This window comes from Stenella coeruleoalba, assembly GCF_951394435.1.
Source record: "Stenella coeruleoalba genome assembly, chromosome: 19".
In the NCBI taxonomy this organism is placed as follows: domain Eukaryota; kingdom Metazoa; phylum Chordata; class Mammalia; order Artiodactyla; family Delphinidae; genus Stenella; species Stenella coeruleoalba.
This window is the reverse complement of record NC_137165.1, coordinates 29743895-29769975: the sequence shown is the minus strand read 5'-3', so window position 1 is coordinate 29769975 and position 26081 is coordinate 29743895. Positions and strand designations below refer to the sequence as shown.

At 50.5% G+C, this 26081-nt stretch overlaps 1 protein-coding gene across 1 annotated transcript; it reads left to right on the top strand.

Annotated features, from left to right (window-relative positions):
• The first annotated feature begins 387 nt into the window (after positions 1–387).
• On the top strand, positions 388–23334 carry TRIM25 (tripartite motif containing 25). Its single transcript, XM_079904548.1, has 9 exons — positions 388–1045; positions 5251–5346; positions 8293–8526; positions 10603–10774; positions 12287–12352; positions 14536–14562; positions 14898–14963; positions 15042–15140; positions 16593–23334. The coding sequence occupies exons 1-9, from the start codon at positions 443–445 to the stop codon at positions 17120–17122; spliced, it is 1893 nt and encodes a 630-aa protein (XP_079760674.1). The 5' UTR covers positions 388–442; the 3' UTR covers positions 17123–23334.
• Positions 23335–26081: the final 2747 nt, after the last annotated feature.

Sequence of the window (26081 nt, the reverse complement as noted above, 5' to 3'; positions counted from 1 at the left end):
TGTCCTGATAAGACAGCCTTGCTCGCGGGGCGGTGCGGACAACTCCTGTCCGGTTGAGTTCTCCGAAGGAAGGTACCTGCTGCAGGGGCTTCTGTGCAGTAGTCCCCTCACTCCCGGGATCCGGGGTTCACCACTCGAGGCGTCAGTTTCCTCATCCGCAGAGTGGCCGCAAGAACCCCCTGGTGGTCGAGAGGCTCGTCTGAAACCCCGAGCCCAGCGCCCCGCACCCAACCCCCGGAAACCACCGGGGTACGAACGTCGCAACTCGCACGTCAGCAACCCCGGGGGCCCCGCGCGGCCCGCCCCACCTGCCCCACGTGACTTCCCGAAAGGCCCGGGGACCGCCCCTCCCGCAGATCAGTTTCGTTTCCTTGGCGGCCTCCGGGCGATAGTGCAGCAGTCGCGGCCGCGGTTCCAGCGCGTCCCGTCGGGTTCCCCCAGGATGGCCATGGCGGAGCTGTGCCCCCTGGCCGAGGAGCTGTCGTGCTCCATCTGCCTGGAGCCCTTCAAGGGGCCGGTCACCACGCCCTGCGGCCACAACTTCTGCGGGTCGTGCCTGGACCAGACGTGGGCCGTCCAGGGCCCGCCGTACCTATGCCCGCAGTGCCGCACCGGCTTCCAGACGCGGCCACAGCTGCACAAGAACACGGTGTTGTGTGCGGTGGTGGAGCAGTTCCTGCAGGCCGAGCAGGTCCGTCCCGAGCTCCCCGACGACTGGACGCCGCCCACCCGGGCCGCCGCCCCCAACCAGGCCGACCGGGTGCCTTGCGACCACTGCCTGAAGGCGGCCGCCGTCAAGACGTGCCTGGTGTGCACGGTCTCCTTCTGCCAGGAGCACCTGCGGCCGCATCTCGACAGCCCCGCCTTCCGGGACCACCCGCTGCAGCCGCCCATCCGTGACCTGATGCGCCGCAAGTGCCCCCAGCACAACCGGCTGCGGGACTTCTTCTGCCCTGAGCACGGCGAGTGCATCTGCCACATCTGCGTGGTGGAGCACAAGACCTGCTCGCCTGCGCCCCTGAGTCAGGCCAGCACTGACCTGGAGGTAAGGGCTGGCGAATGAGGGCCCAGAGGGGCAGCCTGGGCCTGCTGGGTTGTGCGGAGGGCACCACTGTGGGCATCTTGGCCTACTTGGGTCACCTGGGTGCGGGGGATGGGCCTCGCTGGGCCTGAGATCAGGGCAGGGGCATCCCCAGGGTCCAGGTAGAAAGGGGCTGGGAGAACATACAGCCCTTCTGGATCATTCCTGGTCCACCTTCTCTGCCCCCACCCCTCTCACCCATTATACGGAGGGACATTGCTTGCCTTAAGCCTAGCACTTGTCTGACATGTTTAGTACAGGGTTTTGAACATCAGATATGAGCGCTGGAGGTTACCTCTGTTCTCTCAATAAATCCGGGTAGCACCCGGGAGGTGGGTATAATTAGTTATTTACAGCTGAGGAAATGGAGGTTCAGAGAAGTTAATTTAACCTGAGCTAACCCAAGTGGCCAAGTGGGCATTGGGCCCCCAGCTGGTCTGGCTCCACATGTGCTGTTTCTCCCTATGGACCAGCCTCAAAGCCAAGTCCACGGAGTTCAGAGCAAAGGACATTCCTGAGGTCATGTGAGAAAAAGCCTTTGGTGAGCCAGAGACTTCCAGCGACCAGGGAGGACAGTTACGGGTGGGAGGGTGGGCAGAGTCCCAGGAATCCCTGGACAGGATGCACAGCCAGACTCCTGCACCGTGGCGCCCTATATACTTCCTGTGCCGCTTTAAAGCACAGGACTGGCCCTCATCAGTAAAGTGGGGAGGTGGGGCTGGGTGGATTCATTCCTAAGGGGCCTTCTGGGTCTGTGATGATTTCAGTGGTTTGGGGATCATAATTTCCCCCTGTGGACTCCAGGCAGAGGCTGGAAAGGTGTAGTCTAACTACCTTTCATTGCATCCGTCTGAGCTCCAGAGTGAAGCCTGATTTCCTTTCACTCCGGCAGTGCTGTCCGGGAGAACAAGGGCTGTCCTCGTATCATCAAAGGAGACGGGAGGCCTGTGGGAGGTTTGCAGTGGCGCCAGGGCCAGGGTGAAGGCTTTGCTCCCGTCCGGGCACGGCTCCTCCCTGGCCTGGTCTGCTTCTCCAGTCTGAGCTGGGTTTCTGTGTACTTCCTCCCTGAGTCCCAGAAGTCAGACCTCAGGCAGTGCCTGACAGTTGACTTTGGAGGTACCACCATCTCAGGCCCAGACTACCTGGGTCTCTACCTGTTGCAGGAAGGAACCTGCCTGGCCTGCGGAGGCTGGAGCCCTGCTCTGCCCCGCATCCGCTGTGGTTCAGGGCAAGTCACTGAGTTCTCTGAACCTTATCTTCATCCGTAAAATGGGATTAATAGCATTCCCTCCCCACCTCCAAGGGTGACCAGGAGGCTCCGGAGGGATGAATTGTGTGGGAAGTGCCTCGTAGGCAGGCCCCAGGGTCAGGCTGGTTGACACAGGCTCTGACCAGAGCTGGATGTTGAGATTTGGGTTTGAATTCTGGCTCTGCTTCCTAGCTAGGAACTCAAAAAAGGGGCACAATAATAGTACCTATCTCAGAAGGTTATTGGGAAGATTAAATGAGGTGTTCCGTAAATGGCGTTTTACAGTTCGCTAATGCTCCACAGACGTGCCGCTATCATTTCTGTTACTCAGAAATTCCCTGAGGAGAGTTTGCTGCATGGAGGGGGTTAGGCTGCCCAGATCTTCTTTGCCTCAGGATGCATGGCTCTGAGGACTAGGGCAGCCTGGCTCCTATCGAAAGACCCTTCTAGAAGTTCTTATCCAGGAGGCTGAAGGCAAGTAGGGGCAGAAGGACCATTTCCGCCTGGTCTGGAGCCCCAGCTCCCTCTCAGCCTCCAGGGCCTGGAGCTGGAGTCTGCGCTCAGATTATTTGTATGCCAGACACACTGGGCTTTTTAATCCTTTTAACAAGGCTTTCCTGCCATCTCTCCCCTTCCCCTCGTTGTCCTGGCTTGCTCAGTCCTTTAACCTGTCTCCTTTTCCAGCCCTGCTGCTGGCCAGTACTGGTGGCAGAGCCAGCCCAGCTTGGCCCGGTCACTGGTGTGGGGTGGACTCAGGACTCCGGTGCCTCCCACGTGGAGGACCCAGGTCCCCAGTCTGTGAAGGGATCCTCAGAACTTCGAAAGGTTCTCTACCCTTGATTAGGGGATTGTCGCTGCTGTCAAAGTCCTTGGGTGGCTTTCCTTTCGTCATCTATAGCCCTGTGGGCCCCTCTCTACCATCAGGGGACTGTTGTATGCATTTGATTAATAGTGGGTAAAATCTTTCAGAATATAGGGTTCAGGGGTGTACTACTAAGAGTGAGTCTTGGAGGTGAAACATCTGGCAGCCCCCAGGTATTCTGAGGTCTCTTCCAGCTCTGAGACCTGTGAAGCCAGATCTGCCCGGGCCTGGCCTTCTGCCTTTGGCCCACAGTTCATCTTGGCCACTGTTAGAGACCAGGTCAAAGGGCATTGTCACAGAGGTCCCATCTGAAACGCTATCAGTGACTTGGGCTTTTGGGGTTGAGTTAGTGTGGCCTTGGTCTCTGCTTCTAGCCTTTCCATGTGACTCTCTCTGGGTTGTTCAAATCCAGAGTCAAGGTCAGTGGTGGAGTGGGAGAGGCAGGGAAGAGGAAGGGAGGGCCAGAGTATTGTTGAGCCAGCTAGTTAGGGGACATACATTTTTTTCTAGAATTTTCCTGTGTGCTCAGTTTGGACACAAGTCTGTAATTGTAACACCAGGATCTTGTAACACTAGTTAATGGCGATGTGACCCAGGGCAAGCCACTTAATTACTCTGTGCTTCGGTGACCTCATCTGTAAAGGGGGGATAACCCTCTACCTCCTAGTGTTGCTTTTAGCTTTACATAGTTAATACATGGAAAGCACTAGAACAATGCCTGGCTGGGAGTAAGTACATGATAAACACTAGCTCCCATTATGGTAGTGGTGGTGGTGATTTTCCTACCCATTTCTATGCCCCAACATTTCACCTGAGTAGGGTGAAATTGGACATTGACTATGAAAATTTATGGCAATACTAAGAGGCCTTGGGTGATATTAGCTTCCACTGGGCATAATTTACCTTTGTATCTGAAGGCTAGGGGCCTAGCAATTCTGAATCACCTTAGTTCAGTTTCAGGGACTGAACTGTCGATGGCTGGTTTACTGCTGGTTCGTCCCTATTCCTAGGGTTTAGCCCTTGGAGGTCCCTGCCTGTGGGGCTTATCAAGTGAGCCTTGGACTCTGATCTTTGTCCACCTGCCTCTCCGAGGCTGACAGAGGCCCTCCCAGCTGTCTTCCGGAACTGGCAGATGGATCTGGGAGAACAACCCCCGATGCCAGGCTTATCTCTCTGGGTTTCCTTCTTCTGGATCTTAATTACATAATCCTTCCCTGCTTTCTTAGCTCCCCATTGGTTTTTAATAGATCCCCCCTCCCCCAATATTCTGTCTGCTTTTCTGGTTGTTTGCAGTGGGAGGCTTGGTTTGTACAACCCCGCCTGCCACTTTCTGAAGCAGCTGCCCCAGCTCGTTCTGTCTGTGTGAGCTTGACCACCTTGCTGTCCTCTTTGCCTCAGTTTCATCATCTATAAAATGGGTGCTAGTGAAGAAGCTCATAATCAAGCTGAAATTTACTAAGGCCATTTGTCCTGACTAAGATCCAGGCACTATGCTGAGGACTTAACCCTGCTTCAGTTAATTCTCCTACTAGCCCTGCGGGGTGGGAACAGTTGCGTTGATATCTATTTCATGGCCAAAGAAACAAGTGAGAGACAGCTGGAGAGCCTGGGTATTGAGTCTTGTCCATCTGGCTCCAAATCCTATCCTTGTAACTTCTTTACTGTCCAGTTCCCCTGAAAGGATGAAGGGAGGCAGTAAATATGAGAATGCTTCAAAAAGCTACAAGCAGGGACTTTCCTGGCTGTCCAGTGGTTAAGACTTCACCTTTCAGTACAGAGGGTGTGGGTTTGATCCCTGGTCAGGGAGCTAAGATCCCACATGCCTCGTGGCCAAAAAACCAAAACATAAAACAGAAGCAATATTGTAACGAATTCAATAAAGACTTTAAAAATGGTCCACATCAAAAAAAACAAACTTAATAAAAAAAAAAGCTACAAGCAGATGAGACTTGGGGTGGTGGAAACACCTGTGGGATAGACTTGAGGGCAGTCGCTGGTGTTGGGTGCTGGTGGGGGGCTGGATGGGGTATTTTCTCACTCGGTTTGTTTTCTCCGCAGAACAAGTTGAGGCATAAACTGACTGTCATGTACAGTCAGATCAACGGGGCGTCAAGAGCACTGGAGGACGTGAGAGCCAGGCAGCAGGACGTGCGGGTGAGTGACAGGGCTCCCCGCCACCAGCCTGGCCCTGGAGCCTCCCTTCACCTCTGGGGAGGACAAGGCTTGTGTCAGGTTCACTCACAGTGTCAGAATTCAACTTCAGCCTTGCAGAACATGCAAAAAGCTATGTGCCCAGAGAGATCCTTCACAGACTCAAAGCCTACCTACAAGCCCAACCATTAAAAATTAGGGTTAAAATATAGTCATATAAAAAGTGGTTATGATTTAAGGGGGAGAAAAACAGGAAGTAAAAGTTGCATCTATTTATTTTTAAAAAGTGTATTTGTTTCTAGGGCGACTGTAACAAGTTACTGCAGACGGGGCTTACAACCACAGAAATGTGGTCTCCCACAGTTCTGGAGGCCAGAAGTCCCAATTCAAAGTGTCGACAGGGCCACACTCTTTCCGAAGGTTCTGGGGAAGAATCCTTCCTCGCCTCTTCCAGCCTGTCGTGGCTCAGGCATTCCTTGGCTGGTGGCTGCATCACTCCAATCTCTGTCCCTATCTTCACACGGCCTCCTCTGTCTTCTCCTCTTTTGTCTCTAATAAGGACACTTGCTATTGGATTAGAGCTCACCTGGGTAATCCAGGATGATCTCATCTCAAGATTCCTACCTTAATTACATCTGCAAAGACTCATTTTCTAAGTAAGTTCCGAAACGTGGACATATCTTTTGGGGGGCTGCCATTCAACCCATTACAGGAAGTATAGGAAAAAAGACTGGAAGGAAATATAATAAAGGAATAGTAGTGCAAGTGTTGGAGTGGTAGAATTAGGGATATTTTTTTCCCTCTAGTTTTTTTTACAGTTTTTATAAGGTTACAATGCTTTTACATTGAAAGAAGATTTGATTTTTAAGCATTCTGGTCTGGAGCTGCAGCATTCAGTTTTATTGCCACAGCTGTGGCTTAATTGGATGAAATGTGGGTTAGAATACTAGCCTGTGTTGGCAGATCTCTGAGCCTTAGTTTTGAAGCAATCACAACTTCTTTCCAGAGGTGAGTTATGAGGCTTAAATGAAAGGATGCACATGAAAATACCTGTATCAGTGGGGGGGCAGGCTAAACTGCTGTAACAGAGATACCCCTCAAAATCAGAGGTTTAAAGAAGATAGCCGTTTATTTTGCTCCCTGTGACAGTTCAGGTGAGGAACCCAGGCTAGTGGGATGGCTCTGCTCCATGTGATCCTTCAGAGTTCAGGATCTTTCCTTTTTATTGCCCTTCCTCATCTCTGTGGTTGCAGCTGGGTCACCATTACATCTTTGCTCTAGCCTGTGAGAAGGGGGAAGGAGAGTGTTGCCATTATCACTTTTGCTCCTGTTGTGAGCAGCTTAGTCACATGACCAAGCCCAGCTGCAGGGGATGCTGGGAAATGTAGTCTGCGGCTGGGCTGCCACGTGCCGGTCTAAACTCCAGGGGTGTTCTCTTATTGACGGGAGCAGAAGGAGGATGAATACTCAGGGACATTGGTAGTCACATCGGAGGTGGCAGGGTAAAGTGTTGGTTAAAGAAATAATTGAATTCCCGGGACTTCCCTGGTGGTCCAGTGGTTAAGACTCTGTGCTTCCACTGCAGGGGGCACGGGTTCCATCGGGGAACTAAGATGCCATGTGCCGCGCAGTGTGGCCAAAAGAGAAAGAAAAAGAGATAATTGAGTTCCAGTCTTCCTGTTCCTCTTATGTGTGTTTCTGTCACGTTTGATTCTGAGCTATTGAGGTTTCCCAACATGTAAAGCGAAACTGCAGCTTCTAGAGCAGTGCTGTCCGCTAGAAATATGAAGTGAGCCTTATACTGTGTATAACTCTAATTTGAATAACACATGAAATTGATTTTAATAATATATTTTATTTAACTCAGTATATCCAAAGTATTATTTTAATCAGTATAAAGTATTAATGAGATATTTCAAATTCCTTTTATTTTACACTTGTAGCACATCTTAACTTGGACTAGCCATAGTTCAAGTGCTCTGTAGCTACGTGTAGCAAGTAGCTATGGTATTAGAAAGCGCAGTTCTAGAGGAAATTTTCTAGAGCAGCCTCATACCCTTTAAAAAATTACTCATGAACTGCTTTCCAGCTTAAGAAATAAAATATCGCCATGGAAGATGAAGCCCCTGCTTTGCTTCTCCCTTTTTATATACCCTTTCCTCTCTTCCAGAAGTAACCACTGTCCTGAATTTATACATTCCCATGTGTTTCTTTATACTTGTAATATGTATGTAATGTATTCCTTTGGCAATAAATACTACCATTCTGTTTGTTTCTAACCTTTATGTAAGGAGCATCATACTGTATGTCTTCTTCTACAAGTTGTTTTTCCCTTATTACTGTTTAATATTCCATCCTGTGAATAATTTTCCATCTTCTATTGATAGACATTCAGGTTGTTTCCAGGGTTTTGCTAATTCAAACAGTGCTGCTTAGAGCATTCTTGTGTGTCTCTTGGACAGGTTCTGAGATTTTTTTCTTTATTTATTTACTTGGTTGCATGGGGTCTTAGTGGCTGCAGGTGGGCTCCTTAGTTGCAGCTCCAGGACTCCTTAGTTGTGGCTCGCCAGCTCCTTAGTTGCGGTACGTGGGCTCCTTACTTACGGTTCGCGGGCTTCTTAGTGGTGGCATGAGAACTCTTAGTTCCAGCATGCATGTGGGATCTAGTTCCCTGACCAGGGATTGAACGCAGGCCCCCTGCATTGGGGGCACGGGGTCTTATCCACTGCGCCACCAGGGAAGTCCCCAGATTTTTTCTAGAGTATATTCCTAGACTGAGTTGCTGGGTCAAAGGGTATGAGCACCTTCAGATACACCAGATCTTGCTCTCCAAAGTGGTTGCATCCCTTTGTATTCCCAGGAAGTATAGGTAAGAGCTCCTGGCGCTCCGTGTCTCAGGCTTAGCTTTTTTGCCGGTCTGATGGATGCCCTCTTGTTTTGGCTTCTCAGGAGGTTGCACACAGGAAGATGGACCAGCTTAGACAAGAATACATGGAAATGAAGGCTCTCATTGATGCCTCAGAGGCCAACTCCACACGAAAGATAAAGGAAGAGGAGAAGAGGGTCAACAGCAAGTTCGACAACATTTATCAGATCCTCCTCAAGAAGAAGAGTGAGATCCAGACCCTGAAGGAAGAGATTGAACTTGCCCTGACTAAGGGGGACGAGTATGAGTTTCTGGAGGTGGGTCAAGATGAGGGCGTTGAGTACTCTTTCTGCCTAGCGTCATGATGTTGACTGTGGGTGCGTTGGGGCCCTCGAGGAGCTGAGGCTGTATGAGGTCATGGGAAGCATCCCTGAGACACATGCTGTGTTAGTTTTCTACATTTCATGACAACTTACCACAAACTGAGTGGCTTAGAAGAACATCTGTCTGTTATCTCACACTTTCTGTGGCTCAGGGCATGGCTGAGGTCTCACCAGGCTACATTCCTTTTGGAGCTCAAGGTTGTCTTCCAAGCTCACATTCTTGTTGGCAGAACTCAGTCCCCTGTAATGCAGGACGGGGGTCCCCATGTCCTTGCTGGCTGTCAGCAGGGGCCGTCCGCAGTTCCTAGAGGCTGCTGTGATTCCTCGCCGTGTGGCCCTCTTTCGAGTTGGCAGCCGGCTTCTTCAAAACCGGCAGAGAATTTCTCCCTCCCCGAAAGCCCAGTTCCTTTTTTAAGGACTTTTACCTGATTAAGTGAGGCCCACCTGGGAGAATCATCTTTTTGATTAACTCAAAACCAACAGATTCGGGATCTTAATTACATCTCAGTATTCCTTCAGTTTTCCCATGTAATGTAACCTAACCATGGAGTAATATCCTTTCATACTCAGTGTCATGCTCATACTCAGGAGGAGAGGATGTATAGGATGTGTGCCCGGGGCAGGCAGGAGTCTTGGGGGCCATCTTAGCATGCTGCCTACTGCATAGGCCTCCACCGCTTGCCTCCATCCTGCCTCTGCACGGCCCCTGGAAGTGTCTCTCTAAAGCACAGGCACCACCCCCCGCCCTTTCTGATTTCACATTCCCACAGGACCTTGGTGACCAGCCTGCCTTTGCCAGCCACCCCCTGCCCATGCCCTGTGCTCTGACCACAGCAGAGCACTCCTCAGATGCACTGGGCATTGGGAGGGAATGCCGTGGCTGGCTCTGCCTAGTAAACCCTGTCCTTTGTCCTCAGATCCCGTTATTCTGCCATTGCTGGCGATCCGGAGCATGTTACCTGCCTCTGCTCTTGCCCTCGACAACGTTGTTTTAGATGTGCTTGTTTTCATGTCTGTTTAAAAGGCTGTCAGGGGACCTGCCTGGTGGTCCAGTGGTTAAGACTCCGTGCTCCCAACACAGGGGGTGTGGGTTCAATCCCTGGTCAGGGAACTAAGATCCCACATGGCGCACAGTGTGGCCAAAAAAAAAAAGAAAAAAGAAAAATGCTGTCAGCTCTTTTCGGGCGGGGCCCTTCACCCTCCTGGCATGTCCAGTGCACGGCAGAGTGTCTGGCACGCGGCAGATGTTCTGGGGTGGCCCGTTGATTGGGTGACGTGCTGCTTTGACACGTCCAAGGCCCAGATTCCATGTTCAGGTCCTGAGGAGGGACAGGAGTGCCTGGCAGCCTTCTCTTCTCTGTTCAGGGTCTTCTAGCCACACCTAGGCTGGATGGCATTAAGTTTCATCTCACGTGCTCTTTCCCGTTTGCTGGCCTAGCCGCCTTGAGCTCCCACAGAAGGATTCCGAGTCCACATCTGGTCCTCTGGTTGCTGTATGACGTGATTTGGTCCCCAGGCCTGGAACCTTCTGTAAGATCCTGCTTTTTCGTTGGATATGTGGCTGAATCCTGCAGCCTTCCAGGCATTCCTGTCTATTTTCAGGACATGTGTTCAGAGCTGGTCCTTGCGGGATGGAGATGGTGATGAGTCTCCTGTACTTCTTCAGCCACAGCTGGAGGGGTGGAAAGAGCATTGTCCGTGGGGGTCAGGAGATCTGGGTCCCAGCTTTGTCCCTGCCATGAATTGGCAGAGGTCCTGGCAAGACACTTGTCATTTTTGACTTCAGTTTTCCCGTTTGTAAGGTGAGGGACCTCTGAGGGCCCTTCCAGCTCCAGATCGCTGTGTCTTGAAGTGGCACTTTAACCCCCAGTGACCTCTGGCTCTAATTTGAGAGGCTGATTAGACTTAGTGCCCATGGGCACAGGGAAGCTCCTTCTGGGGTTCATGAGGCCTGAGCCCAGGCCCTGGCTTCACCAGAGCTGCCTGAACTAACCCCCTGGCTTGTTGCAGAAAGCAGCAAAACTGCAAGGAATCACAACGAAGCCAGTCTATGTCCCCAGGGTGGAGCTGAATCACGAGCTGATAAAGGGTGTCTGTCAGGGCACCTCTGAGCTCAAAAATGAGCTGAAGCAGTACCTCAAACAGCTCCAGGACAAGAAGCCTGAGGAGCTCATCATCCCAGGTAACTATTAGCAACCTCCTATGCTTTCCACTGGGGCCCCTGAAATGGGATGTGTCCCCTCAGTGTTTTGGGGTGGGAGAGAAATCTTGAACTGGAGCATTGGGGCTTGAGTTTCGGGGGTTATAAAACATTTGCCCTCCACCTAGGAGGTAGTGGGGAGTTTTTGCCTCTTCCTGAGATTGTAGCTGTCCTTCCTAAAATATTTTTGGGGGCTGGATGTTATGAAGGGTCTTTCTAGATAGGCTTTTTTTTGTGAGTCTGAGGTTGGCTCAGATGGGTTGAATGGATTCTGGGTTGTCAGTGTTATTTGGTAGGGAAGTGGCTAGTTTGGGGGTCAGAGAAACATGGAACTCCTCCTTGATACCCCCTGCCCTTCCACTTATATCCAACCCATTGTCAGATTTTGCTTCTTAAATATCTCGTGCTTCAGTCAGCTGATTTCACTGCCAGCCACCAGTCACCTGCTGTCCATTGCAATCACCCGTGGCAGCTTCCTAATGAGTCCCTCTGCATCCACTCCTGTTGCAGCTGGAGAGAGCTTTTCAGGATGCAAATCTGATTTCTTGGCACCTTCTCCCCTGCCTCCTGTTCAGAGACTTTCCATTGCTTTTAGATTGCAGACCAGACTCTTGACCCTGGCTGTCAACCCCTGCCTGGTCAGGCCCCGTCTGTCTCTTTAGCCCTGAAGTTACCCCCTCCTCCCATACATCCCTCTACACTCTACAATTCTTCAAATATGTTAAGCTTAAAAAAAAAAAAAATGTTAAGCTTCCTGCCACAGGGCCTTTGTACATGCTCCCCCACTGCCTAGAGGGCTCAGACTCCAACATCTTCACCAGGTGACTCCTGTCACCCTTCAGAGGTCAGTTGAAACATTCCATTTCTCAGCAAACCTCCCCTGTTGCCACTCCTCTTCCTCAGACCAGGTTGCCGGGTCCTTATCATCCCTCGGGGCCCTTAGCGCATCTGTCATTTTACTCTTCCTTGCCATTCACCAGACTGTGATCAGTGAGGGCAGGGGCTGGGTCTGTTTTCATCCAGCACTCTCCCCAGCGCCTGGCACAGAGGGGAAAGCCACTGATGGATTAGCCCTGCATACTTGTTTTCCTGCTATGTCAGTGATCACTGGTCTGGGGACGGAGGGGTGAGAGGAACCAGAGGGAAAGGAGCTACCACGACATGCCAGACATCTTGATCTCACCACCACGAGCGAGGAGAGTCAGCCCCGTCATACGTCGGAAGAAACCAAAGCTCACGGACGGTTCAGAGGTCATGGAGCTGGGTGCTGGTGGAGGAAAGACTCCACCCTGGCTGCATGTTAAGGCAGAGGAAAGAGGGAACACACCGAATTTGTCTTTCAGTTATCTTGTTTCTAGTGCTTGTAAGTGATCGGATGGGGAAGGTCAGCGGAAATCAACTTTGTAAGCCTCTCCCCGCCTGCCGACCGCGGGGCTGGCTCCTAGGCTTGGTTCGGAAGAGCCGCATCGACAACCCTCTTCTTCTTTGGCACAGGGGGCCCTGGAGGACATGACCTGCCGCACATGCCGAAACCCCCACGGCCTGTGAAGAAGATCCCAAGTAAGTAAAGTAAGCCCACCTCTGTCCCTGGGGCAGCAGCGACTGTGGCAGGCGGTGCTCGGGCTGAGGCACTGGCAGGCGTCACGGCTCCTTTCAGTGGGGCACAGCCCATCCCAGGCTCCGCGGGGCCCGGGCGCACCTGGAGGCAAGTGCTGCCTGACCCCACTGAGGGGAGGTGGCAGGACTGTTGCAGGAGCCCTGCTGGGGCACGCGGGAGGACCGGCCATCAGCACTGGATATTCTGACTGCCTGGAACGGCAAGATGACCGAAGCTGGCTTGTCTTGAGAAATACTTACGATGCCCGAGTTCTGGCATTTGGGGTGACCCCCTGAGCAGAGGCTGAGCCTCACCGTAGCCCAGTGCCGTTCAGCCTCGGGTTGGGATGTGTTTCTGCCATCACAGAGCTCTTCAACCTTTTTTCCCTGTTGCCCTCCTTTGCTCTTACCTCTCAGGCCCTTTTAGAAATTATTTTCCTAATCACCCCCATCCATGAAATTTTAATACCGCACATACGATATATCTGTTTATATACTGTGCTTTTATACATAAAAAGAACAAGTTTTTTCCATCCTTCTCTCCCCCTCACCTCCTAAGAATCAATTTTTGCTCCCCCTTGGGGGCGAAATCACCTTGTTGAGATGGGGCTGGGGTGAAGAATGGTCCTCAGTTTCCTCATCTGTCAAATTTGGACCATAATGATGTCCACCTCATGGGATTATTGTGTGAGGTTCACATGGGACACTGATGGTGAAAGCTCTCTAAAGGACGGGCATATGTCACCGAACTGTTGGCCAAAAAGTCAGTGAGGACGGAGGAGGGCTGCCCCCATTGGGTGGTTGGGATGAGAGAACTCCGGGCTGGTTTTTGTTGTTGTTTGCTTGGTGTTAGTGTTTAGTGGTTGTCTTTGGCAGACAAATGTGTGGTACCAGTTCCTGAGTGGAATGGGGTCGGGGACTGGGATGCCTGGGACAGGTGAGGAGGGAGCCATCAGCGGAGCCTGAAAACGTGGAAGGGCACCTTGTGTGAAGAGGGAGGTACTGTAAACCTGTGGCCTTCTCAAGGCACAACTCCTGAAAGCCTCCTTCCCGCTGCCCCACTTCATAAGCCCCGCGCTTCACGTGAGTGAGCTGTGGGGGGCTGAGGCGGGGAAACAGGCAAGGAAGGGGTAGGCTCATCACTGTGGATGAGGCTTCTAAGAATCGTGATGACTGGGGAGGGGGCCCTTTGCCTGAGGCCAAGCTCATAGCCCGGGGTCCTGCCAAGATGCTGGTCCAGTGGCAGTGGGCAGGAGAGGAGCAGGGGGGAGATGGGAAGAGTGAGAACGACTCCCGAGAAATACGGCTCTGAAGCGGGAGGAACGGGGAGCCAGTGGGGCATGTGGGACCAGGGAGGGGAGAGAGCAGGGCTGGTCTGGAATGTACAGGATCCTGCAGGCAGGCAGGGATGAGATCCAAAACCCCCCTTGGCATTTCAGTGGTGGGGAAGGTGGCAGAAAGGGAACCTGAAATCTTCTAGCCTGCTCAAACTTGAGCCCTCATCGCAATCCCAGGGGCTTGTAAGAGACAGACTTCTGAGCCTCACCCCCAGACTCTCAGTTTCAGCTGGTCTGGGTGGGTCTGAGAATTTGCATCCCTACAGCTTCCCAGGTGATGCTGATGCTACTGGTTTGGGGACCACGCTTTGCGGACGGGTGTTTTAGCTAAACTCAGTTCCCACAGGCACACACTCGTGATACTTTCTAAAGACTGTCGTGATACTTGGCAAGCACATTTTTTTGGCCGGCTCCCTATGTGGGTCTTTTTTTGTGTTTGTTTTTGCATTTTTTCTTCTGTGGAGATATAATTTAATACTACAGTAAAATGCCCAGATCTTAAAAGTACAGTTAGATTAATTTTGACAAATGCACACATCTGTGTTACCATTACCCAGATCAGGATAAAGATTTCCATTATTCCAGGAAATTCGTTCCTGCTGCTTATTAGTGAGCCCCCTCCCTACCAAAACCATGATTCAGGCTTCTATCACCGTAGATTGATTTGCCTGTTGACCCCTTATACTTTTCGAGTTTAAAACATCCTAGCTTTATTTGCGTGGGTCACATTAGTGCATTGATTGCTATTATGGTGTTTTGAAAGGGTCATTGTGTTTAAAATATGTTAATTCTGAAAATTTTCTTTTTCAGAAGAAGAAAAGAAACCCAAGAAACCTGGTAAGTTACGCATTTCTGCATCTCTTTGTTTCTTGAGTGCCTGAGTGTAGAACTGAATGCCAGCAGGGAAGGCTGAGCCATGGGGTTCGGGGGTCTGGGCTCTGTGACTGTGTCCCGTGCTGGCAGCCAGGCCTGGGCTTGGAGGCGGCAAGTGTAAATGCATAAGACCAATAGGATGAGTGTTGCCCTGTCTGGACTCATTTGTGTCGCCGTGGCTGTCCAGGTGTGTGTTTGTGGAAGCAGCTCTTGAGAATCAGCGTGGCAGGGAGTATAGGCCATCAGGTCACCCTGTCACGTCCCCAACTCATGCGTCTCCTCCCCAATCCTTGTCTCAGCCAGCAAGCTTCCCACCTTCGGAGCCCCAGAACATTTAGTGGATCTCAAACAAACTGGCCAGGAGGGTGAGTTCTGGTGGGCCAGGGGCAGTGGGCTGCCCACCCTGAGTTTGTTCTGAAAACATCTCTGTCTTCTTCATCCAGCTGAGGCCAAAGTCCCCGCCAGACCGTTGACCCCAGTGACTCTCAAGGCCAAGGTGCTGGAGACCTTCCTAGCCAAGTCCAGGCCTGAGCTTCTGGAGTGTGAGTAGCTGCTGGCTTGCTTACCCTTGCCTCTGTCTAGCTTGGTCAGCCTCTCCCCTAGAGGACCCACTGTGCTCTACTCTGTCACATCCTTACTTGCTCCCCTCTGGCTTCCAGCCCGGAAGTGGTGGGAGTTCCTTCCTCCAGGCCAGCCTAGGGGCCACCCGCCCGTAGCTTCACCCACAGAGCATCCTCCACTTGTGCTCACTTCCACGCAGTGGCCATAACCTCTCTCTGCAAAGTGCGCTCTGGCCCTCCTTTCCCCACAGCCACAGCAGGCTTGGTGGGGAGCAGTGGATGGCTGGTTCTCGGGCCGGCGCCTCCCCCCACCGCCCCCCATTTGTGGGGCCCCCTGTGCTCTGTGATACAGCCGTGTAAGCAGAGGAAGCGAGTTCTAGGGACTTAGGATCTTAGAGGACATTTTCCCAGGCCATTCATTTTGCCCTGGGGGAAAACCGGAGCAAAGTATCCTTCCCTGAGCCCCCGAGCCAGGGAGTGGCAGATAACCCCAGTCCTGAATTCCCGAGCTAGGGATTGTCTTCTCTGCCTGCTGTCTCCCACTGGTCCAGGGTTCCCTGTGAGCAGAGGGGCAGAGATGGGTGTGTCCTGGGGAGGAGGTGGAGGGTGGGGACAGCACTCATCTCTGCTCAGTCTTCGGACTTGCCAGAACTGGCTGGAAGTGTGGCAGGAAGGACGGGGAGGCCATGCTCGTGTCCCAGCCAAGGAGTATATTCAGGTCATGGGTGTGCTTCCAGACCTTGACTGGTTCCCCGTTGCAACCAATTCAAGTCTAGACCGCTGAGCTCTCTACTTGTGGCCCCATGTGTCCCTCTCCTCCTGCTGTGGCCTCTGTGCTCCCAGCTGCCCAGCCTTCCCTGGTCCCAGCACCTGTCCACCGTCCTCGTGACTCCACGTTTGCCTTCACTGTCCCCTCTGCCGAGCATAGCCTTTCTCCCTCCTCTGCTCTCCTCTGTTTAATTCTCTTCCTCTTCCTGTCGCCAGCTCCAATTCTAGCCCACCTGTGAAGTGTTCCCCTGTGCTCTCCCCACCCTTTAGCCGTTGCCCCGTGGCTGTGTCCCTCCAGCAGTGTGCCTGCCCTTTAGCAGAGTGCAGGGCCCGTAGTGCTGTCATTACTGACGGGCTTGCCTTGTTTGTGGGAGTGTGAGCTCCACAAGGCCAGGCACCGTGTCTGGTTCATGGTTGTACATCCTGCATGGAATCTGGCATAAGCCAGGGGCTCAATAAATGGTCTTAGATGGAGGAATAGACAGAGAGATGGTGACTAATAGATGCACAGATGGCTGGATTGATGGATAGAGAGATGGACAAATGTCCGCCTGGCTAGATAGAATGGATGGATGAAACAAATGAATAAATATGACCAGTTAGGAAAAGGATTGAAAGTGAGAGCACTTTGGGCTCCTTGTAACTGACTCCTTGGTGCTCCCTTAGATACTGTTAAAGTCGTCCTGGACTACAACACTGCCCACAACAAGGTGACTCTGTCCAAGGACTACACCGTAGCTTCTGTGGCTGACGTACCCCAAAACTACCGATCACATCCCCAGAGGTTCACATACTGCTCTCAGGTGTTGGGCCTGCACTGCTACAAGAAAGGGATCCACTACTGGGAGGTGGAGCTGCAGAAGAACAACTTCTGTGGGGTGGGCGTCTGCTATGGCAGCATGGAACGGCAGGGCCACGAGAGCCGGCTTGGCCGCAACAGTGCCTCTTGGTGCGTGGAGTGGTTCAATACCAAGATTTCTGCCTGGCACAACAACGTGGAGAAAACCCTGCCCTCCACAAAGGCCTCACGAGTGGGCGTGCTTCTCAACTGCGACCATGGCTTTGTCATCTTCTTCGCCGTGGCTGACAAGGTCCACTTGTTGTATAAGTACAAGGTGGACTTTACTGAAGCTCTGTACCCGGCCTTCTGGCTGTTCACCACGGGCGCCACGCTCTCCATCTGCTCCTCCAAGTAGGCGGGCTCTGGACGCTTGGCCTGACTGCCTGTGCAGTGCCCGGGACTCTAGTGAAAATGCTGTATGTAGGTGGAGCTCTCAGGGAGGTTCCTGAGAGTCCCCAAGGGCTGAAAGGATGGGAGGGGAGCTGGTGAGGGTGGGAGGATAGGGAGATGGGCTAAGAGGATGGGTTTGGCCAGGGAAAGGGATGGGGTGATTGCGTTATGGGTGAGGAAGCCTTTCTGCCTTCTGCTGCCCATCAGGCAGGATGACCCCCCCCCCCCCTTGTTCTGGTAGATCTCCAGGCTGCCCGGTGGCCGGGTGCGGCTTTGCGGAGTGAAGTCCTTAGTGCCCCTCTGCTCTTGGACATAATCTATAGCCACTGTGGGTTCTTCCTTAGGCCTCTGGGGTCTGCCTCTCTGCTGTCTGGGGTAGCCTTCAAATCTTGGAGTTTTGATGATTCTCTACAGAGCTACTTAACTCTATAGATTTTTTAAAACATTCCAAAGTCACTGAATTTCATTATTACTCACCCTCCACTACCTACACGTGGGAGTTGGGGTGAATGCTCAGACCTCTGGTTATTTTCTGTGCTTGAGGGAAGCTGCGCACAACAGGTCTCCACCCAGACCAGAGTTTCCCGAAGAAGTATGTCCTTTTCCTCCACTGTTTCCCTTTCTGTCTCGGACCTCAACACCCCATCCATGGTTTTAAAATGTTGAGTCCAACAGGACCCTTTTCAGTCTAAGATTTCAAACCATAACCTGAATCAGCCTGTTTTGGATTTGTGATTCAGGGTCAAGGTGACCCAGGTCCCATGTGGCTAGAAGCCCCTCCCACTCTCATGTATTGTGAAAGGCATCTCAGCAGAGATGCCTTGGTTACAACTACAGAGCTTTCTTCCCCTAGCCCAGGCTTTGGGGCAAGGCTCTTCACCAGGCAAGAGGGACCCTGACTGCGTTCACAGTTGGAGGTTTTCTTCTGAGTGGAGCCTCTTGCCTTCTTACTGATCACCCTCCTCAGCGACAGCCTCTGCTCCCCAGGATTGTGAGATCCTGCACTGGCTGGTGGAGATGCCACCGTGGCCAGCACAGTTGAACGTTCAGCTAAGCCCGCTGCCAGGCAGACAGGCCAGGTGTGGCTACCTCAGGGACCATACTAGGTCACCTGCTGGGCTGACTACCTATGGCCAGAAGGGCCTTCTAGCAGATGCATGGGAAACAGCAACATTCCCGTTCAACCCAGCACTGGTCCTTGTGTGAGTTCGAGGCCTGTCACCAGCCCTAGCCCTTTCTACTTTCCTCCTCGTTTGAGCCAATTCCAGATGTAGGAATTGACCAGGCAAAGGGTCAGGAAGACTTAAGGAGCAGGGAGGAAAGAAGCTGCCAGGCTTCAGCACAAGGAGCTATTTTTCCTGCAGTGTTTCTGTGCAGTGAAAATAACCCCAGTCCACTCATGGCGGGAGTGAATGGATTGCTGGAATTTCCCAAGCTCCTTATATCCTGATACTGTCAGGATGTAAGTTCTGATCCCCAAAGTGAGAGAAATGGAACCTCTTGTGGTGAAATGTGTCCTGCTCTGGGCTTTGCCAAGAGGAGAGCTGAGGTCAGGCTCCTTGTGGTATGAAAAGGATAATAATACCGCTGGAGACGGGGACCCCAGGCCTGTCCACATGGATGTTTGACAAGTTAGTGCTTCTGGAGCCTTGTGCTGGGCCCCCAGGGCACTCTAGCCAGGCCCAGAGCACTTGATATTTCTGACAGATGTGTTCATCTGTGTCACCTCCCAACAAGAACTTCCACTTCCTTGGGAGAGAAATCATCTTTGTAGGGAAGATCCCCCTGCGATAGCTGAAATGTGGTTTTTAAAAGTTTTCTTTCTTTGCTCCTGGGAAGAAAAGTTCTTTGTTGATTCTTCTCTGCTTTTGGAGATGGTCCAAAGCATCTTCATCGATCTCCTGAAACAAACGCCTTGTTTGAAGCCAGTTTATACTCGGGAAACAGCTGGGTTCAGAGGGGAATGCCGAAGATTAAACCACGGGTCCTGCTTGGGCTCTTCTGCAGAAATGAGGGCAGCCAAGAGGGCTGTTCCCTGATGATCTGTCATCCAGCTCAGGAAAGGGAAGCATGAGCCCCTGTGTTGATGAGAGGCAAGCAGGTAACCCAAGGTGAGCCCTGTGTGGGTTCTTTGCGTGAACTGAGGGGCATTCCGAACCATTCTGTTTCCAGTGGTGAGACTTTACGTCCCCTCCCTTGACTTGCGGGGCCGGTGCCCGACACTAGCGTCCTAGAGTTGGGGGAAATTTTGTGTTCATCTGACTTCCCGTTTTGCAAAGTAAGTCAGATGGGGAGGTATCGGATGACTCCACTCACCGCTCTTGACATCCCATTATGGAGGAGGTGCCTCCTTAGATGCCCCTGGTACCCTGGGGGAAGGGTCAGAACTTCCCAGATACGCAGACATAAAAACACTCTCCCAACCTAGGTATCAGGGGCTGTCTCAGTCACCCTGGTGTGACAAACGTAAGGTCAGGGTCAAGTGTTCATTATTATTCAAGGGCTGATTGATTGGTTCTCCTGTTATAATTACTCTGAAATGGGTCTGTGATCTATACATAATACTGATACATTATTTCTTACCTTATTCTGCCCCACTGTATTGATTTTAAATAATTAGGAGTATTTAAGCTTATATTCTTGAGCTTATATTTTTAAGAGTTGATTCTTTCAGAGATAATAAGGGCTGTAGACACAGATCTTCTGAAACCCACGAGAAATACCAGAGCCAGGGCCCGCTGACATGCCTTAGAAGCTTTGAATGCAATAAAGCTGTGTGTGGTATTGTTTCACACATTGCAGTGTGTGTAGAAAGTGTTACTTACCTGTCATGCTGGAGTCAGCAAATGAGGTGTCCAAGGGCCCCTGGCTGCCCCCCACCCAGATGCCTGGGGGCTGGGATTTCAGCAGAACTATAGCCCATTTGAGGCTGTCATGGGTGTGGCAGCCACTCAGGAAGCTTTCGATGCAGAAATCTCAGCCGGATAAGATGTCCTTCTGGGCTTTGCCTCAGGATGTGGGTGGGGAGGAAGGGGAGGGGTATGAGTGAAAAGGTAAATGGGGTAATCAGGGCAACAGTGATGGAAGTGGGAGGGTTCATTGTATTATGCCTTCTATTGTTATCTCTGTTTGAAATTTTCTATAATAAAAAGTTGAAAAAATGAAACAAAAACCAGCCAGCAGTGGGCCCTGTTCACGATTTTATCCTTGTTTGAAGAGAGGTAGGAGTTGGGCTTGGTGTGGATTTGAGGTTGTTGAATAATAATTTGACTGGCTGTTGTCTCTTGTTCCTGCTGGGGAGATACTAAATCCTTGGAATTTCCCCAGTAATAGGAGCGTCCTTATTATTCATGAGCCCCTTGGATCACACCTGAATTTATGCTAAGAAGTGAGATGACCCAGGATCGGGGCTGGTCGGCAGAGAGACCAGGCGTGAGATGAGAGGGTTGGTCTCCCTGAGCCAGCCTTACCCCCCAGGAGGGGAGAGGGGCTGGAAATCGAGTTGAAATATGTGGTCAGTGATTCAATCAGTCGTGCCTGATAAAAGCTGGTCACCCCAAAGACCTGAAACAGGAGGGAAGAGGGCAGGGCACAACCTTTGAAAGAATGACATAGCCCGAGGACATGACATAAACTGATTAGAAGCAAATGAGTCCAAGCTGGAGGACAAGTCGACTTCACTAGACGTTGTGCCTCAGTATACACTCTTCTTCTTTTTAAATGTATTTATTTTATTTATTTTTATTTTTGGCAGCGTTGGGTCTTTGTTGCTGCGCGCGGGCTTTCTCTAGTTGCGGCGAGCAGGGGCTACTCTTTGTTGCGGTGCGTGGGCTTCTCATTGTGGTGGCTTCTCTTGTTGTGTAGCATGGGCTCTAGGTGCACGGGCTTCAATAGTTGTGGCACGTGGGCTCAGTAGCTGTGGCTCGTGGGTTCTAGAGCTCAGGCTCAGTAGTTGTGGCGCACGGGCTTAGTTGCTGCGTGGCATGTGGGATCTTCCTGGACCAGGGCTCGAACCCATGTCCCCTGCATTGGCAGGCGGATTCTTAACCACTGCGCCACCAGGGAAGCCCGGTATACGCTCTTTGTAACACATCAGCAAGCTAAATGACACAGCCACAGGCGCCATGACAGTTCCAAGGCCCACCATAAGGATCAAAAAGTGGGCGGTGGCCCAATTCCTGGAAATCCCCACCCCTTCCTGAAATAGCTGGAATACTCCTCCCACTCATTAGCCTATGAAATCACCCACCTCTTTAAAAACTGAGAACCGCATACCCTGGGGCTGCTCTCAGCTTCTGAGATGGCCCACACTCTGTCTGTGTAGTGTGTTTCTTTCTAAATAAATCCACTTCTTACCTATCACTTTGTTTCTCACTGAATTCTTTCTGCCATGAGACATCAAGAACCTGAGCTTCATTAAGTCCTGAAACCAGGTGTGTGATCTCAGTTGGAAGACGGTGGGTTTTGCCCGGGTTTGAGTCCCGGCATGTGGGTTCAAGTCCCAATCTGAGGTGCATGGTTTCAGCTCCACTGAACACCCCGATTCCACAGGGAGAGGGACAGGAGCTCTGGGTTGGTGTCCCTTCTGGACCTCACTCCATATGTCTCTTCATTTGGGCAGTCTTGATCTGTATCCTTTCCAATGAAACTGTAATCATAAGTATAGTGATTTCCTGAGCTCTGTGAATTCGAGTAACACTTACACTGAAGCTGAGGGAGGTCATGTGCTATAGACCGGAGGTTGGTGCTGCCGCCCAATTCATATGTTGAAACCTCACCCCCAGTGTGGTGGTATTGGAGGTGATTAGAGGGTGGCACCCTCATGAAAGGGGTTAGTGCCCTTATACGTGAGACCCCAGAGAGCTCCCTCACCCCTTTCGTCATGTGAGGACAGAGCAAGAAGACAGCTGTCTCTCAACAAGGAAGCAGTTCCTTACCAGACACAACCTGCCAGCGCCTGCTTCTTGGACTTCAGCCTTCAGAGCTGTGAGAAATAAGTGTTTTTGTTTAAGCCACCCAGTTTATGGCATTTTTGTTATAGCAGACCAGACTAAGCCTTCTGGATGTGTGTGTAGCCAGTTGGTCAGAAGTGTGGGTGGCCTGGGGACCCCCTGAAGTGTGGCTGGGGTCTGAAGTGAGGGCAGTCTTGCTGGGACTGTGTCCTTTGGCCTGTGGAGCCTGACCCTGACTCCAGGGGTTATCAGCAGAATTGTACTCCAGGATGCCAGGTGGTGTCAGAGAGAGATGGCAGGACTTGCAAACTTTGAATAAGCCCTTGACCAACTTGTCAGAAGAAACTACACTGTTCTTTCTTTCTTTTTAAACATTTCTTATAGCAGGTTTATTTGCAAAAACTGGAAACAACCCAAGTGTCCATAAACAGGGTGAACAGATAAATTTTGCTGTAGCCATACAGTGGAAAACTGCTCAGCAGTATAAGGAAGGAACTATTGATGCACGTGAAAACATAGATAAATCTCAAAATAATTATGCTGACTGAAAAAAGCCAGACGTGAAAGAGTATATAGTGTATGATTGCATTTATGTAAAACTCTAGAAAATGCAAACTCTCTATAGTGACAGAAAGCAGTTTAGGTATTGCCCTGGAAGGGGGATGGGCAGGAGAGGCTGCAGGGAGGGATTATAATGAGGCATGAGGAAACTTAGGGGAAGATGGTTATGTTCACTATCTTGATTAAGGTGATAGTTTCATGGGTATTTGCGTATGTCGAAACTTAAATTGTACAACTTAAATATATGCAGCTTACTGTGTCAATTATACCTCAATAAAGCTTTTTCTAATTTTAATTTTTTAATTGAAGTATAATCGTTAGCTCCAGGTGCACAATATAGTGATTCAATATTTCTATACATGACAAGATGATCACCACGTTTAGTTACCATCTGTCACCATCAGTCTCCCTCACCTCTTTCATTCATCCCCACAACCCCCTCCCCTCTAGCAACCCCCTCCCCTCTAGCAACAACCTGTTTTGTTCTCTGTATCTATGAGTCTGTTTCTGTTTAAAACACATTGTTCTATATATGCAATCTAAAAAAAAAAAAGGTTCTGGTGAACCTAGGGGTTGGACAGGAATAAAGATGCAGATGTAGAGAATGAACTTGATATGGGGAGGGGGAAGGGTAAGCTGGGACGAAGTAAGAGAGTAGCATGGACATATATCCACTACCAAATGTAAAATAGATAGCTAGTGGGAAGCTGCTGCATCGCACAGGGAGATCAGCTCAGTGCTTTGTGACCATCTAGAGGGGTGGGATAGGGAGGGTGGGAGGGAGACGCAAGAGGGAGGGGATATGGAGATATATGTATGCATATAGCTGATTCACTTTGTTGTACAGCAGCAACTAACACACCATTGTAAAGCAGTTATACTCCAATAAAGATGTTAGAAATATATATATAAAATAAAATAATAAAATAAAACAAAACACATTGTTCGTTCTTTTTTTTCGTTTTGGCCGCGCCTCTTGGCTTGTGGGATTTTACTTCCCCAACCAGGGGTTGAACCCGGGCCTTTGGCAGTGAGAGCACCGAGTCCTAACCACTGGACCACCAGGGAATTCCCTAAAACACACTGCTCTTAAAGGAGCTTCGAAAGTTTCTTCTTTCCGATGCCAAGTCGCCAGGGCTTAAAGTCTTGGGTTTTGCTCTCTCGCCCCCACTCCTCTTGCAGCTTTTTCTTCCTCACTGTCACTGTGCCCACAAAAATACTCAGGATGTCAGTTACAGAAGTGTCCTCCCATTCAGAGATGCCACTTAAACTGTCATGGGACACTCTTCTGTTCCAGTGAAAAGTTCAGGACAGTAACTTTAGACTCCTTAGTAAAGTACAGAAGGGTGGTGAGTGGTGTGTGTGTGTTTATGTGTGTGTGTGTGTGTGTTTATGTGTGTGTGTGTTTATGTGTGTGTGTGTTTATGTGTGTGTGTATGAGGGGCTAATTTCAAAGTCATCTGTGGTCAGGGAATGACTCATTTATTTTTCCTCGATTCTCTCATGGGTCTTCCATCTGTTTTCTCTCCAGTTCCCAGGTGGTCTTAAAAGGCCATTGCACCTTCATTAACGGGAGGCTCCCCAGCCTTTACTGACCCCGGGTGTTGGTCTACCTGTCTTTTCCTGTGGAACAATCTTAATGCGTATACTACAGGAAGACACTAAAACAGTGGGTCTAAGAGTGGGGGTAAAGGAAGGGATTGTAATACTGAACCAATAAGAAAGCCTAGTGGAAAGGGGATAATTGGGGTAAAAACGCCTCATGACTGATGATTTTCCTGCCTATCTTCTGTGCTGAGGTTATTCCCTCTCAAAAGTTCAGACACTCGAGTTTCTTTTACATTTCCCCGTATGCTTCTGGCTTTTCTTGATTGAAAACATGTAGGTGGGGGCACATCTTCCAGTTGGACTTGGAAAAGTTCCTGCTGGGCAGCCCCCAGGCCCTTCCCTCAGAAGCTTGCTGATGAGAAGCTGCATGGCGTGGGGCATGGCACAGGCTGCAGTGCTTCTAGGATGTCCAGCTGCTGGGTCCACCGCATGGGCTGACAGTGCCTGAGTCATGGGAGAAATCCATGCTCTGTGGCTTCTGAAGAGTCCTGGAGCCTGGATATGTGGGTCTCATCCTGGATTTCCACAGAATCCCTGTGAGGGACTTAGTGGGCAGACACGAATGTAGTGTGACTCTAGGTGATGGTCTTTCTCCATAGGGATTTCCCAGAAGGTTTATGCCCTAAAACCTTATTATCTACAGATGGAATGTGAGTATAGGATTTGAGAAGCTGCTTCACTGCTAACTGGCTCTTAACCAGGGGTCACACACCATTTCCAAACTTGCATTAGTGACTAATGATGATTTTCCATTTCCATGGCACCAACAATTCAGCTTTTTAAAGCATCCCTGAAGACTTCGTTTTGTACTCATCTCACCTGTCTTTTCTACAAGGGTCCCATGGCCTTGAAGGATCCAACTCAGCTTTCTCAGACGTGTCCCCTCTGAGAAGGATGTCGAGAGAGATTCCTCACTCTTCCTGCACCCTGACCCATGGCTCATCCTCTTTGGGTCCCTGGCAGCAACACCATTGTGCCACACTCAATGCTAGTCTGCCATCCAGTGTCATATGCAAAAGCAGTTCTTTGCCTTATGAGGATAGTTTATTCCAGGAAAAGATATAAGAAGTTTGAAGCTCCCCAATTTCTTACCCCTAGACCAGTGATATTGTCTCCATTAAACAAGAGCTAATCCATCTATTAGAAGTTGTAAATTCTCACCCAGCCTTGACAACCAGTTCGTCCAGGTCAAATCTGGAAGAGGTCTTGCCTAGATCAGTCCCTCTCCTAGAGCCAGGAGCTCAGTGAGACAGAATTCCCACTGAGAATTCCTGAATCATTCAGGATTCAGAATGTTCTTCTGTCTGAGTACTGAGTGTTTACTCACCACCAGGATTCACTCCATACTGGCTGGATTGGGCCATTCTGGGTCTGGACCTCAATGTTTCAGAACCCTTGATGGCTGGAAGCAGGGACAGAATACCTATTCTAAAATCACCTGAAATACATGTCTAATGGCTAACAGTGGAATCAAGGAATTTTTCTTTGGGCAGATATTTTCATTGTCTTGGGACAGATATCTTGGGTGACTTCCAGTCATCAATGAAATAATCCAAGTGCAAACACCTCAGACTGGGAAGCTAAGTGATTATCAAATCTGTGGGCATGGAGTTATTCATAGTATCCCTTTATTAATGTTCTAATGCTCATAGGGTCAGTAGTGATATCTCTTTTTTTCATTTCTGATATTAGTAATTCATGTCCTTTTTTTTGGTCTTAGTCTGGCTAGAGGCCTATTGATTTTACTGATTTTTTTTAAAGAATCAGTGTTTGGTTTCATTGATTTTCTCTATTAATTTCCTG

Bases quoted from the DNA above. Each gene is read 5' to 3' on its own strand.
- TRIM25 (XM_079904548.1), top strand. From the start codon at position 443: ATGGCCATGGCGGAGCTGTGCCCCCTGGCCGAGGAGCTGTCGTGCTCC. The intron at 10,775-12,286 runs GTAACTATTAGC...TCTTTGGCACAG, and splicing joins TGAGGAGCTCATCATCCCAG to GGGGCCCTGGAGGACATGAC. The intron at 15,141-16,592 runs GTGAGTAGCTGC...GTGCTCCCTTAG, and splicing joins CAGGCCTGAGCTTCTGGAGT to ATACTGTTAAAGTCGTCCTG.